The sequence below is a fragment of the Buteo buteo genome, chromosome 5 (genome assembly GCF_964188355.1).
Source record: "Buteo buteo chromosome 5, bButBut1.hap1.1, whole genome shotgun sequence".
NCBI lineage: Eukaryota > Metazoa > Chordata > Aves > Accipitriformes > Accipitridae > Buteo > Buteo buteo.
The window spans coordinates 6,190,266-6,205,693 of NC_134175.1; the positions used below are offsets into that span (position 1 = coordinate 6,190,266).

Genomic DNA, 15,428 nt, shown 5'->3' on the forward strand with positions numbered 1-15,428 from the left:
GATTCGCTGAGCCATCGCACTGACTCAAAAGGAAGCTGTTCATGCCAGTTCATCAGCATCTCCATCCTTGACCTTTACAAAGATGTACCTGCAGTCTTTCCCACCAGATCTGGCGGATGATCTCACGGCGTTCTGGTACAAGTTTATACTGGATAACCTCTTCCAGCTCTGACAGCATCTGGCAGGATACCATAGCCTGAAGGAAACAATCACATTCCATCCCAATCACTACAGAAAAAATCTATAATTAAGGAGCAGTATTTTGGCATCAAAATCTTAAGTACATATGCTGCCCAACAAGTAAAGGCCCAACTGCTATATACTGGTATCTAGATGATCTGTTGATTCAAACTTTCTGAATGTCAATTCTTCTTTCTTTCTTTTTTTTTTTTGGTGGGGGTGGGGGGAGCTCACTTCACTGTTTAATTTGTCCCAAAGCTGCTCCGACAAAGTTATATTTCTTATCTGACAAGAGCCATTTATTTTGTGGGCCTACACAGGTCTTATGTTTGATACAAGCACTACTCAGAAGTTTTATGCAACTTCTAGAGACAGTCTGAAGCAGCAATGAAGAGAATGAAGGCTGAGAGTTAGACACTTACCCCATAGGCTCGACTGTAGCTCTCTCCTGCCATGGCAGTCAGCTCCGCATCTAGCAGATCTCTGGCTTTGTCAATGCACTGAAATAGAACAAGATATTTGGTGAAATGTGGTATGTTTTATCTAGAGTCAACTGTTGGAACTGCTATTCAACTGTTCCATCTCATGAACAAAGCTGATATTGTTCCCATTCTCCAACAAGAACCAGGAAAGGATGTTACCAATAAAAAGAACTGACAGGGAAACAGTGTCCAGGGGCAGGTGTAGGGGAAGTCAAGGGGGCTTCATTTATCACCTGCACAGTCTGAAGTTTGCCTTTCTACCAAATCAAAGTTTGCAGTATTTCTAATCCTACTGTCATTGTAGAGATCATAATCAGTAACATTTATAGAGAAAAAAGAGAAGTTCACATTTTAGTGCAAGAGAGGCAGTTACAAAAAAGCCTCAAGAAATGTCTCTTGTAAAATACAATGATAGAAAATAGCTCTCACTGTTTTATGTAACTCAACAGGTTTTTATGAATTTTACAGGACAGCAAATTCCACTTCTCTTCCTCCAACTAAGACATGCTCTTCAAGCATGAAATAAATCGTGCTTTGGTTCCAGTCATTATATAATCTCTCATCTACAATTTTTCCTGTTCAAAATGTTAAAGGTTAATCACAAACTCTACCTCTTTGAATGCCTGGCTAATTTTACTGTGCACATCACCCAAAAATCTGTGTACGGGTTTTGACAGAGCAAACTGAATTACTCCTTTATCTAAGTTGGCAAGCCAGCACAGAATTCTGAGAAATGATACTTGAGCTTCCTTGGAAAGTAAACAATGTGCTTCACATCTACAGAGGGGAAAAAGTCACTCTGCAAATCTCCTCTGTGACAAACAAGCATACCAATATGGCTCTGTTTAATAGACTCATTCCTTGCCTTGATTTCTGATGTCAATCTAAAATTTAAGATGTATCACTGCTACCAGAAAAATTAGAGGAAAAGTTCTGGTACATGATATATATAAGCACTTCACTAAAGGAGCTGCAATAGACAGAAGTGCACAGAACACCCATGAAGAATCTTATGTGTGTCTTATGCCATCAATGCCTTTTATCAAGCAGTGCCTTGTAGAGTGGAACTTCTGCCAAGATAACCCTTGTGCACTGTTTAGAAAACAGACATAAAAGTAAAGAAGCCAAAGAATGACTAAGGCATTCTTACACTCTACAGCACTGGGCCACTACTATCTGTACATACATTCACTGCTGTGTCTCTGGAAATACAAGGTAAGCTCAATCACCAAGGTCTAATACATCAATGGAAAAAAGGTTATTGGGCAATTCATAGGTTACAGCCAACTGCTTTAAAACAGCATGTCTTTCCATGCAGAAATACAGCCTAGTTCATCTTAAATTAGGTTTTGGGAAGCCAACAAGGAAGATAATTACCTGCTGAGCCAGTGAGAAAAGGTCCTGATGAAGAGCCAGTACAGCCCTGTAGAAAGCACCATCATGGGTGTCCCTTGGGATCATGCAGGTATATTCTTCCATGCTGTCCCACTGACCTGCAGAGACACAGATATCCTCAATAATACAACAGCCTTCTCTCCAAGATAAGAACAGAACTATGCTACAGTGCTTAGACATCACTGACTAGGTCTGAATGCCGTGTGGTACTGCTACATTTAAGTCTGGTCTCCAACAGCTTGTCTTTGGCAGGGACAGTCTGTGTTATATACAGAAACTGTATATCTGCACAAACTGTATACATACATACACAGAGTTATAAAAAAGCAAAAACATAGGTATTTTTCTTCTAGGCAATTTGTTATCTCATAGAAAAGGTTCTTGCATTCCTTGTGATGAAAAAGTTGAAATGCTGACATTTCCAGAACATTTGAATGAATTAGTGTCCTACAAAGCAAAAGATGAATTTTACTCAGTAAAGGCTGGCAGACAGCAAGTGATTTGTAAGCTTCTCTAGTAAATATCTGGCTATCAGCATAATGGATATTTGGACCATTTATAGATTTATTCCACTTAAGATTGTCTACTCAACAGACACAACCTATTGAGATGTTCATCAGTCATTTTCTAGTTTGTAAATAAGAGTGCCACAAATCTGAGAAATTCTATTAATCTCATTTCAAGTCTGAGCTATGTTCAATGTAAAACTAAGTAAAAGGGATCAGTTAAGCAACTCATTATCTGCTCAGACCAATAAGGCAGCCTCTCTGTTATTTGAGACCACACTGGAAGACCTTATGTAAATGCAAGTTTTCCAAAGGGCTTCAGTGTTAAATAACACTTCATTTCCCAGCATAAATAATTTTGGGTTTTGATTTTGCTGTTTCTTATATTTTGTAGTTCTGAAGTAATTTACAAGTATCTGTGCCTCCACATTGTGGGCTGTCATATGCTACCACACAAGGATACATTACCTAGGCCCCAGGCAGCAGCTGCAGCCATCCTAGCCATCTTAGCTTGAGTTTCATCATTGACCTGTGTCCACTTTTCACAGCATTGCTGGTGGAGCTGCCCCCTAAGAAGAATCCACAATTTCTGATCAGCGAAAAGCCTCTTCTAAGAATTCTGCCTTGTTAAACAACGACTTTCCACAGATAAGATGACAACCAGCCCCATTGTTCTTTTTAGATAAAGTGGAGAATAGGATTCTTCTCCTCTGACCAACTCAGACATGCTAGTCTGATGACAAATATCCTATCATCAGAAAATAATTTAAAGGCACACTATGCTTTGAAAACACAAATCCAGATAAAAGTTTGCATTTGTTCCTCAGCAGGTAGTAATGCCTACTTTATGAACTGAACTGTCAACTCCAGTATACAAATACAGAAAAAAAAAAACATTCCCAAGAAAGAAACCAAACCACTACCAAACAAGGGACACTTAAAATTTTTCGCAAGTGTCAGTACAGGAAACATATGATCTGAATAGCTTGCGCATGGGTCCTGCTATCAAACATTTTGGATGAACACATCATCAAGTTTGAAGACAGAATCTAGAGAATCAATGCTGCTGTAACCTAGTATGAAAACTTGTCATGGCAAGATCTCAGAAGGGATCTGAATCTTTCATCTCCAGTGGAGAGGAAGCATCAGGATTTTTTTATATTATTTCTTTTAAATCAACTGTGAATGCTCCATTAATCAAACCAATTACTGTGGGTGTTGCAGTTCCAGAATTTCTCAGGCTGGATACTCTGTAGCAGTGGAATAGCTGCCAACTGTGAAGAGGCCAGCTTGCCTTCTCTACTGTCATACTCTCCCCTCCCAAAAAGGAAGATGAGTTAGTCAAACAGAACCGATGGGCTGCCACAGGCAAGATAGTAATTCTGACAGCTTAATGGCCCAGGAGAAAAAAAAAAAACCAAACAAAGCAAATGAAAAACCAAGCCAAACCTAGCAACAGTAAATCATCAGCAGCAAATCAGGACCTCATAGATGCTAATAAAGCAGTATGGCTCTTGCAGACTTAACTACATCAGGAGACAAATAGCTAACAATATTTTGACTATACTTTCAAAACATCACTGGACAGAGTACTGAAATAATGATGCTGCATAGTATCAGTTCTAGATTAACCGTCATATTCTGCCAAGCAGACTCCAGCAGCACAAATAGTCAAGTTGAACACTACTGAAGAATATCAGCAGCCAAACCATGGAATCCTCAGTCTCAGGATGATGTCTCTGTAGTCAGTTGCAAGGTAGCAGACAACACTTTGCAAAGGCATTTCTGAATTGTAAAAAAACATCTGCACAGAGACAGAGTGCAGTTCCACAACAGCAAGCACACAGATCTTTGTGAGATTGTGATTGCTCTCATCACTACAGACATCAATAGATGCATAATATCTAGCTCCAACAGAAGAAAAGCATCTTTTTGTAACATATTTGTCACTGATATGTGAAGAAGCGGGAGGTTCAGAGAAGACACTTTACACAAATACATGTCCTGCAGGAGGGAGAAATTCTGTAAATCCCTGGCGGGAACTGCCTACTCCTAGAAAAGATGATTGAGAAACACTCAGTAAGACGATCTATTTTTCCTACTGAAAAAGCTACACCCAGTATGCCTCACCCTCATCTACAAACAAAAAGGGCAGAAAAATGCTGTCAGAATTAGGTTTCTCAAACAGCTCTGTCTCTCTAACAGTAAAATGACTTTAGTGAAGAGGAATCTCCTTACTGTGTGCCATCCCATGGGTTCACGTCAGGACCCATCAGGAGAGAGCTCTAGTGACATGAAAAGTTCAGTAGAAAGGCGGAACCTGGACCAAATCACATATGCCCCTGGGTAGAACTGCATGCTACAGTGCACAGAATGCCTTCTCCAATTATCTTCTTCGAATTGAAGTGAACAGGGAAAAAAACAGAAGCCCACAGTTAACTAGCAAGCTATAAGTCACTACCAGCTCACCCTCTCACAGACACAGACTCTAACCAGTTACGTGTTGACAACACACATTTAACGCAGGGTTTGAAATACCCAATGTCCACAAAGACAATGCTAAATGAATGCTAAAAGAGTAATAATGAAAAATGCAGCCATCTACAAGGTGGGCAAAAGGGTTTTAAAGCGGGAGTGATTTATTTGGCATAATCTTACACCCTGTTGACTATTAGGAAACAGACAATTTCACTAACAATTGTGCAAAAGACCATGCATTCTGGATAGGCATAGGTCTGACCGTGAATAAACATCTCTCATGTTTTAATCAGAGTTTTAAAAGAAGGGCCACAAGGAGCTCCCTTCATAACTGTTTTTGACAAGTGCTGCCCAGTTAATGTTTCCTGAAAGGTCCCCTCTATTTACAATTTCTTTCTCTGTTACAAATGGGGTTGATCTGATCATAAGACTGCAGATTCTCTTTCAGAGAAACCTTCACTTATAAGATGGCCCATCCCAAATGGCTTAGAGATATTATCACCAGTTCTGACTTCTGCGAATAAAATGAGAAGTTGCTGGAGATACTCAAACTATTAAGTAAGCAGGAGTAAATAGGAATTCAGGCAAAAAAATTGCACCTGGATGACAGCATCCAGAGAAGAGAAAGGCACCATTTTTAAAGGCAACATTTTCCTCAGCCTTCAGGCATTCCTCTCTTACCATTCACCAAGTGCTTCCAAGCAACGCATCCGTCCTAGCATCAGCTCAGGATCATCTTTGTTTGTGTCCATCTTCTTGTCATAGGCCACGAGAGCATCTTCCCATTCATGAAGCTTTTCATACCAGGTAGCTTGAATTTCCTAAGGAGGAGAAAAAAAAATCAGAATAAATAGTGGTATTAATATTCATCATTCTATATTAACTACTGCAACTCTGTGTGTACGGTGGTCACTTAGCCCTTTTTTCATTCTAAATATCCTCATGGGCTTTTGCGATACAGAGAAAAGACTTGAGCTAGTGCAAAAACAGGAATCCTGACTGTTGCTCAACCTGCACAGAAATGAATTCACGTTTACTAGAGGGATCAATCCAACATCATCCCCCTATTCAGTGCCACTGAAATATTAGCTCAGTGGCTGGTACTTTTCTTTTTGGAGAGGGGGAATGAGTGGAATAGGAAAAAGGGTAAATCTATAAAATATTCCACTTCCCATTGTTGCACACACTTGCATTTAAACAAGAACAACAGTCCTGTGTTCAGGAATAGAGTGACTAACTGCAAAAAAACCCCAAAAAACCCAACCTCAAAAAGTACACTGTGCATCTGGCTACTGCTAGGCAATTTTTTAATACAGCAGGTAGTATAAAGTTGGGGTCTAATCACAGCCCTCACAAGGAAAGGCTGTGGTTTGTAACAAAGCCAAGCAGTGATCCTTATCAGCTGCACAAACTTTTCTTCAGTTTTTGTTTCTAGATTTTGTTTATAATTTTCAAGAAATAAAATGCCTTAATATATTTTCCATACTTATCTCTGCCAATGTTTTTCTGCTCCGTCCTTGGCAGCTCATATCTTGACATAGGCTGCAGAATAGATTCTTTTCCCAGCCTTGTGGGCAGGGTCAGTATAAACCACGCTCTGCATGCCAGGTCTTCTACTTTAACTCCTCAGCTCAGTCATAATATTTCAAGCAAGTTCTTGACAGTAGAGCTCACAGCTCCTCTTATGACTTACTTTGTAAAGTTGTTAGCTGCCCACAGCCGCATTTAATGTCAATGATAGCTGCTAAATCCTCCTCCAAATCAGGTTCTTGCACAAGTTCTTGCAGCATTCCCAGCTATCTTACCTGCATACAGTGTTTGCTAGTATACAGCTAAGTACACGGTATACATCCCATAGGCAGCAAGGCACCTTCAGTATGAACGATGCAGTATTACAAGTGGGGATAGAACCTCCCTCAACATGATTGATTGAAAAAACACCACCACCACCACACACACACACACACACACACACAAAAACCAAACCCCAAAACCTACAAAAACCAGGAAAACATAAGACATAAAGAAAAGAGTTACCCAGCAGGACTCACCAGCTCCCCAAAGTGCTTCATGGCATATTCTAGTACCCCAGCAGCTGCTTCTGGCTGTTGCAGTTTATTGTTAATGCTGAAAAGGTAGGGAGAGAAAGACCATTTAACACAGTTGGCAAATATTAGAGGCTGGTATGAGCTTCTGCTTGATAATACTAAGCTCTATCATTTAGAAATACCAATTGAACACCCTCCTTTTTGTTTAAAACTTTTAAGTGAATGACTAGACTACAAAAGACACACAATGACTATATTTGCAAAACAATAGGTGCACACATATTCTCTGCACATATTCTCAAGACTCATTACACAAAACAGTGACTGTATATGATTATCAATTCTAAATAGCAGCCTGCATAGGAAGAATAGTTGCCAATAGTTTGAAAGGCATAATTTCTTAAACAGCTACGCTTATTAAGAGCTTTACAGTACTGATTTTTTCCCCTCTTTCTCTTAAACAGCCCACCAGCTCCTTTAAAAATCAGAGTAGAGATTTTAATGTTTTAATGTAGGAAACAATCTACATCATTAGAACAGCTGACAAATGTCACCAGGAACACACACAAAAAGCTTGCAACCCTACTTTCAGTTTCATGTTTCATATAATGCCTCTACACTGGTACTAACCAGTACTGGTGCTCTTCTTTCGCTGTTTTTCAAGAACATGTCAGAAAGTCCTGCCATCACAACCAGTCCTCATTCTGTACCTGTGAGGCATCTTGCTTTACAAGGGCAGCTGAATTTTGTGAAGCACAAGCAAATAGGCTACTCATGAGCCTGGTTCTCCAGTTCAGCAACATACGTACAGCTATTCTCTTAAATAATTTCTATTTCATATTGGTTTGCTGATCTTACTATCAGAAATGGCTCTGCACATTGGTGTTTGGTGATCAGCACTTTTGCTAAAGCCCAGTTTAATGAGGAAATAAACTTTTCACGAAGCTCCTACTATTCTATAAAGCTTATTTACAAACAGTCTCTGGCTCATTGCTTTCCTCCTTCCTTAGTGGTGCTGGAAAACAAGAAGTGCAAGCTGTTCAAAGCAATGTCACAACACCCGAGCACTCTACAACACACCCCACAGTCCAACATTAATAATAGTTAATGTTTGGAATGGAAACAGTATAACCTGACAAAACCAAACGTGTCAACTGACAGCAACACAAAGAGACTTTCAATGGTCTTTGAATATGCTGCTGTAGATATAAGCAGCTTTCGGAAAAATCCTTTCTTGCCTTCTATCATCAGAATGACTGCGTTTCATCCCCTCCCCACCTGCCCCCCTCCCCAAGAGGCCTGTTGATCAGTAAGAGACAAGGAAATCCATAATATTAAAAGAGTACTCTGAACAGAGAAAAGAGAGAAAATTTCCAAATGAGTGCTATATTTCTTCTATCTGTAGAAGTTTCCTTTCCTGACAACTAAAGAACCAAGCTCCTAGAGACACTCTGGGTGTCTGGGAAGGTGAAGTAAAATACTCTCGGAAACAGGACCTCAGAATGGCCTGAGCTCAAATCAGATTTAGTCTGGCTAAGAACACACCATAATCACTGTTCAAGAAGACAGGTGACCAAAAATGGGAAGCACTTGAAATATATCCATGCCTTTTTTTTAGCAAGACAGTCAAAGAACATACTACCTCCACACTTCCCAAGGGAAAGCCAGGCAGCAGTGCCTCATAAAAGTGATAAATGGCTGTCACATTTCATATCCTGATGATTTAAAGAGCCATTGGCAGAGACATCACTTCCAGCATGTCAGACAGTTAATTACTTCCAACTTATCTTTCTTGTCAACACTTCCTGACAAAATTGGCCTTTATCTTTTATTCTTCAACAATTAGCACTGCTCTTTTACTGGTGCTCCCTGGTGCACGCAATTACTCTTTGTCTGTTTCATACTTTCTTGGCTGTCCAAAGTAGAACTAAATGTTTCAAAGCTGTCTATGGCTAGGTTTAAGCAAAGGGAGGGGAAAGAAGGGAAGAGGAAGGAGAAAGACTTTGATTTAAAAGAATACACAGCAGTAGATATAATACTATGTTGTCATTATTAATCATAAATTACTCTCTTGTAACAAATGATCTAGCCCACACAGTAAGTAAAGAAAAAGAATTTTGTGGACTAGGGTAAGCCACTGACTGGAAAACCTCCTGTCAATTATTTCATATTTTGATGTACCACATTAAAATAGCGCATAGACAAAATGGGGGGGAAGCAACAACATTCACTGCTTTGACAGAAATGGACCTAAACACAGAGAAGTACAGCTGTCAAGAAGAGTACAAAAATCCCTCCAAAGCAAGACTCATGCATCAAAGTGGACTTTACCAATATGGCTGAACATTCACTGACTTATTTCTTCAGAGTAGTAAAACCTTGGTAATCACTGCATCTTTTTGCTATTCAGTTTTACAGGCTAAGGGAAACACAGTTGTGTGTGGATTAAGTTCTGATCTTGTGTTTTGGAGGTTTTTTTGTTTGTTCTGAAAGACCTTAGATTTCTGCTTTTTCTCATCCACTGGATTCAGTGTGCTCTGAGTGTTGGAAGTATATTGACAATTTCCAAAAATTGCTACTACCACAGCTGACTGGAATGTGTTTTCAACAGACCCACACCTCTCTGCATACAAATTTTCTGAGAGTGGGCTTGCAGACTGTACTTCTCTTGGAAAAGCATTTCCACATGGAGTCCTGCTAACACATTCAAAATACATGTTTAGAAATTGTGGCATTCTGTGCTTCCCTAACCTTTCACCATCCTACCATTACGGCACTGCCCCTCTCCCTGTAGATCTGATGAGGTCTGCGCTCAGGCAGAATCTTCTTAAATTTTGTAACACTCTTAGAACACTACAGAGCTGTGTTCTAGTCATTGTGCTGGAGACCGGACAGATGAGCAACACTACAGAAAAGCATCCAGGCACACAGAAGAGGGCCTGAAGGGCCAATATTCCAGCCAGGCAGAGCTGCCAGGGGGTTAGTCACAGTGTTGCTGCTGGAAATTAGGGCAGTTTATCGGATTAGAATCAGGGGGATAGATTTCTCCTTGTATCTGGAAAAAGATAACTACAAAATCTTTCTGTATTAAAGGAGAAGGTGGGAAAACATCTCAAAAGATGGAAAAAGTGCTGCTGGCTAACTCAGCAGACAGTAACTTAAGTCTCTGTTTACTGGGTGGTGTCCTTGCAGTTGTTCCTAATTCAGGATAATATGAAGTTTTATATTAAGGTGAAGGTCAATTGTTCTCCATATCCACTGAGGGTAGAACATATTAATCTGTTCATTTTTGTTTAGAAGCTAAAAAAAGCCACCACTACCACCTACTTTACTTGAAGGCTCAGCAGCAGACCACAAAAATGACTACTGTATCTCCTTACTTGGAAGTTTTTAGGTATAGGTTTGGTAGGTCATAGGTTACACATCATCTTTCAGGAAAGGCTTAAGTATTCAGCTATGCTGCCTGGTATGGACTGGGAGAGTCTTCCAGTATTAATGCTCAAGTAAAATATTTCAAAATTATATATTTTAAATGCCACATGTCAATACATAAACTCTTCTGAAACTACTTCGAGAGAGCTGTCCTCATGTTTGCAGATAGACTATTAAAATGGGAGTCCACAGAAAAAACAAGGTCGCCTCGGTCATATCAAGATTGTGATATAGTTTGAACTAAGGTACTAATTTCACTGTTTAAATACCCACCATTTGATTTCACATTTTATGCAATAAACAAAGTGATTAGAAGAAACAACAAAACACCATTAAGATCCTTATACTTTCCTTCAGAATGAGGATTAATTAGTTGCAAAACTGATTTTCATCAATGAAGTTCTGTATGAGTTCAGGTCACCTGGACTCACTGCATAACACATAATGCAGCACAGTAGAATTAAAATTGATGTCAATCACAGTAACAAAAGCACTAATTCCTATATTCCAAGTGCACAATCTTCAGCAGCTGTAAGGGGCAGCTGGATAAGGAAATGACACTGGCACAGAAAGCTTTGTGAAAAGACAGTTAAATCCAAGATCATAGATAATTTTTCCCTCCTGTTTATTAATCAATATCTGTACTATAGCCAGCATAATATCCAATCCTCCTGTCCAACCCTAACCTATTTATAGCACTTGATCATAAGTGGGATATTAAAATGAGACAAGCCTTCTGATGAAAAAAATTTTGTAGGGATGGAATGACACAGCAATTGTAAAAAGTGACTACGCTTGGCAAACTCCGTGATATAAAAATCTTGGACAAAAATATTAAATCTTTGAATTTTGTTAGTAGTGAAAAGTTACATAAACCTACTGTTTGATTATTAAGATATCAAATAAAAATGTAAGTCTTAGATGTGCAAAGGACTAGAATGTAGCACACTGAGCTAGAATCAAAAACAAGAACACTATTTAAGAGAAATATACTCTTACTGCTTGTATATTATAAAGGCTATTTAAACAGAAACCAGACATGAACTGGGAATGAAAAACAACTTTATTGTCTTCAGCAGGAAGAGCACTCAAATGATGGACTTTTCTCCTCCACAAACCCCAGGCATAAATGTCTAATGTTTACTAGAAATACTCTCTTTTATACAGTCCTGGGAGCTTTTCAGTCTTCCATTATCTTTCATGGTCTCTAACAATACTTTCTGTCACTCAAAATATATTACATTTTCAAGAACTCAGAAGTAAGAGACTGGACCCTTCCCTATCATCCCAAAAAAATGAAAAACTTTCTTTTAACAGAGCCTTTTCAGGAGGTCCCAGGCCTATCTGTGAGGGAACACACACATTTCTAATTGCCAGAAAGGATCTCAAAACTTAGTAGAAAAACCTTATTTTTGCAATAAAGCAGCTTGTGTGCAAAGTCTAGACAAGAAGTCAAACTTTTTTTTTTTTTTTAGTCTCCCCAAGTATGTTTAAAAAGCTATTCTGTGTGACAGATTTTACCAACATAAGTCAAGCTTAGTTTTCCTTCTGAAGAAGTCCTGAAGGCTTGCTTCTGGGATTAGAAGAGGAAGGCACTGCTACTTTGTGGATACTTTGGGGAACAGGTAATCCTCTGGCACAAGGAATTAACTTTGTTGGCCAGTCTTCCCAGTTCTGCAGTTTATTTGTGTTCAGGCATCCCTAAGTCCCTGATTCAACAAACCTCAGAAAACAACCAGTTGCCCCCCAAACAACTCCAAAACCCAATGCATTTCCATCATGCTACTAAAAATCATTCCCATGCTGGGAACAAATACATTTGAGAAACCAATACCAGCAAAGAGCTGTTTTCAATAAACAGTTGTGATGATTGACTGCTTATAGGCCAGAGTAGAAGCCCCTTCAGCTTTTCACAGTAAGAACGTACCACATTGCTCACAGGCATTAAAGCTGGCCAAATTCCCAATCTTGATATAAATGCTTGAAAATTTAATAAAAACATTCATGAGCTTTGAAAGGAGAAGCAGTGAAAATGGTTACAATAAAATTCTTAGCCTGCCCTGCTGCTCAGGCTGCAAAAGGTTTTATATCATCTATTCTTTATTAAACAGATTCAGTGAAGGCAGAGAAGAAAAAGATTCCCAAGGAAGGTATTTAGCAGAAAAAGGTGAAACACAGAGCCAGAATCTTTATGTATTGGTTACGCAAAGAAAGGATACATTAAATAAAGAAATCACAAATGATTGTAGGAAGTATCAGTGTTTTGTTTCTCATCAGGCCCTCTCACTTGTTCCACCTGTTCCTGTATAACTTCAGAGATTTACAGTAACTGATTACAGTAAACAACAATTTTATTTTACTTTACTAGGGATTTAGTCATTACTGTAAAGCTATAGCAAAGGGAATGTTAGAACATTCATGAGCATCTCCAAAGCCAGAGGTGAACAGTTTCGCACTTCCTGGGAGGGGAAAGCAGTATTTCACAGAGCTTCAACGAACTATGGACTCCTACGATCTGCCAGCAGAGAACTGCTAAGAGCCTTTGCCATCTCAGCAAGCACCAGGAATGCTAGATTCTAAGCATTTGCCGGATGCATATTAAGGGTTTTGCAATGACTGGCTACCAAATAAATAGCCACAGGGCGCTGAGCTTTTCTTCTTGTCTCAGCTTCACATACACCTGCCAGAACAGCTTCCCAGAGAAGGCAGTCATTTAAACCCACCTCTAATTTAATCTCACCCTCCAGGGACAAGAGATATCTGGTTCTAATCAAGTAATACTAATATACTTGAATTTGGTAACATCAACCAACATTATAAACATAGGGTACATACTAACTGCAACCATGTTTAGACTCAATTCTCCCAATCATTTAAAACCCACATCATTAACAAAGTCAAAAAGGTTTTGCCTCATGTTCTCGACTTTAGGATCTCATCTTTTTATCTACCATGTAGCAGAGTATTCCTACATACAAAATATAATGGAGGAAAACTAGGGCAATGGATTTCAGAGCAAATGATACTCGATTTCTCTATCAATATTGGAGGAAAGGAAAAAATAGGACTAGGACCCACTCAGAAATGGAACTAGTTTCTTCCTAGTTATGCCCAAAACTATGCATCTTTCCAAGATATAACAGGATCCTGAATTAAAGTTGTAAGTACTCCAGCATGTAACAGTGGAATAGTTTCCTACAGACTGTCAACTTCTACAGCTGATCTAATCTGGCAATGACTAGCATCAGTAGCTATTGCTGCCTAAGTGACTACACTCAGTTCTCCATGCAACAGGGAAAGATTCATCTTTCAAATACTCATAAAGAAGTCAAATTCCATTAAGGCTAAGGTCTCTGCCAACAGAGATCTGTCTGCCCAAATCTCTCCTAATGCTTCCTCAAAAGTAATGACAGACAGGAAGATTAGCGCTCTTTTCCATTCCTGCATATGTCTGTTGTCACCTCCTTACACAGAACACAATGAGAGAACAAAGAAGTATTATCTCTATTTTAAAACAGGTAAATCAAAGTACGCAAAAGAAAGATGGCTTGCATTAGGATACACAAATCAGAGGGTAAACCCAAAATAAAATCCTGGCTGTCTCATTTCAATTAAATACTACAGTTTAGAGAGGGGATTCAGCGGCCTTTCTGCACTGTTTTGTAACATCTGTGTGCAACAGTTTGGCTGAATCTTGGATCCTTCCAAAATTTGTATCAAGAAGGAATGCATGGACTTAGAAGTGGCTCCCCTTTTCCACATCTGCCCCTCATGGTGTGAGTGTGTGTGAAATTCAAACTGTACAAGAGAAATAAAAGAGTTACCGTGAGTGAGAGCAGCAGCAGAATGAATCAAAGTCCTATGTAACACGATGGGGGTGTTAGCAGGGTGGCTTTTTGGGGAGGAGAAGCCAGAGTCTGGCCTGTCCTATTCTTTGTTCCAATTTCGACAAAAACATGTTTCTCATCACAGGAAGCCTGAGAAGAATTTGCCCCTGGGAATGAGAGAAGCTCCAGCTGGAAGAGGGCTCAGACAGGATTAGAGGCAGAACAAAAAGGTCAGGCTTTCATCCACATGCAGTGGCACTTTCTTGTCTGAAGTATAAAAAGCAATTTTGCTATGGAAGGTTTCTGGAATGTCTATGACAAAAACGTGACTGAAGTCCACCGTCTGCTGTGGAGATATCCTCAGTACTTTATCAAATTGTACTTGCATATCTCTGGCAATATCTCAGGTCACCAGTACCACACAGTAGCCTCACTAGTTGATACTAAGACTACAGAGGTTTCTGCCTGAAGTACAGCACACAGGCAGTCACCCAGAGTGAAACTCAAGACATTCACACTGCCTGTTTGGACATCTCTGATTCTGATGTCCTCCAAAAAATCCCCCCTTCCTCCTCTAAGAAAATTCAGGTTTATGAAACATCTGTATTCGTATTCCACTCCTTCAGTGCTTTGATGCTTTCATCTTTCTAAATCTTTGCATCCTGTGGGGTGTCTCATTACTGTTCTGAAGAAAAACTATTAGCCAGCTGTGGTGCATGCAAATCAGAGGCAGAAACAAAGCAGCTAGCAACAAGTGTAACAAAGCTAAGGAGGAAGAGAAACCGTACCAACAAGAAATTGTACTTCCTATTTCTTTAAAAGTGGATGTCAGATCAGCAAGGTTTTTCTACTCTTTACTAATTAAGCAGAAATCCTGCAGGCACTTTGGATCAGCAAAAGAAATCTAGATAGGATAGCACGTCTCAGTTGGGTTTGTCCTAATTTTCTTTGTAAAACTAGCAAAATTAGTTTTCTTTTGTTTTCTTGGACACCAAGAAGCCTTCATGACATTTACCTCAGAAGCAGATACATGAGCCATTTACTCCTTCATTTACATTTTATCTCTGCCAGTTATCACGA

At 39.4% G+C, this 15,428-nt stretch overlaps 1 protein-coding gene across 4 annotated transcripts in view; it reads right to left on the reverse strand.

Moving 5' to 3' along the window:
• The window catches only part of MTOR (mechanistic target of rapamycin kinase), a 68,307-nt gene that overhangs the window by 23,534 nt on the left and 29,345 nt on the right, over positions 1–15,428 (reverse strand). For all 4 annotated transcript variants that reach the window (XM_075027399.1, XM_075027398.1, XM_075027401.1 and 1 more), the window contains 6 exons: positions 7,093–7,168; positions 5,723–5,862; positions 3,032–3,132; positions 2,040–2,155; positions 603–680; positions 89–196 (listed from right to left, as the gene is read on the reverse strand). In XM_075027399.1, the coding sequence (XP_074883500.1) occupies positions 89–196; positions 603–680; positions 2,040–2,155; positions 3,032–3,132; positions 5,723–5,862; positions 7,093–7,168 (619 nt within the window). The remainder of the gene's footprint in view (positions 1–88; positions 197–602; positions 681–2,039; positions 2,156–3,031; positions 3,133–5,722; positions 5,863–7,092; positions 7,169–15,428) is intronic.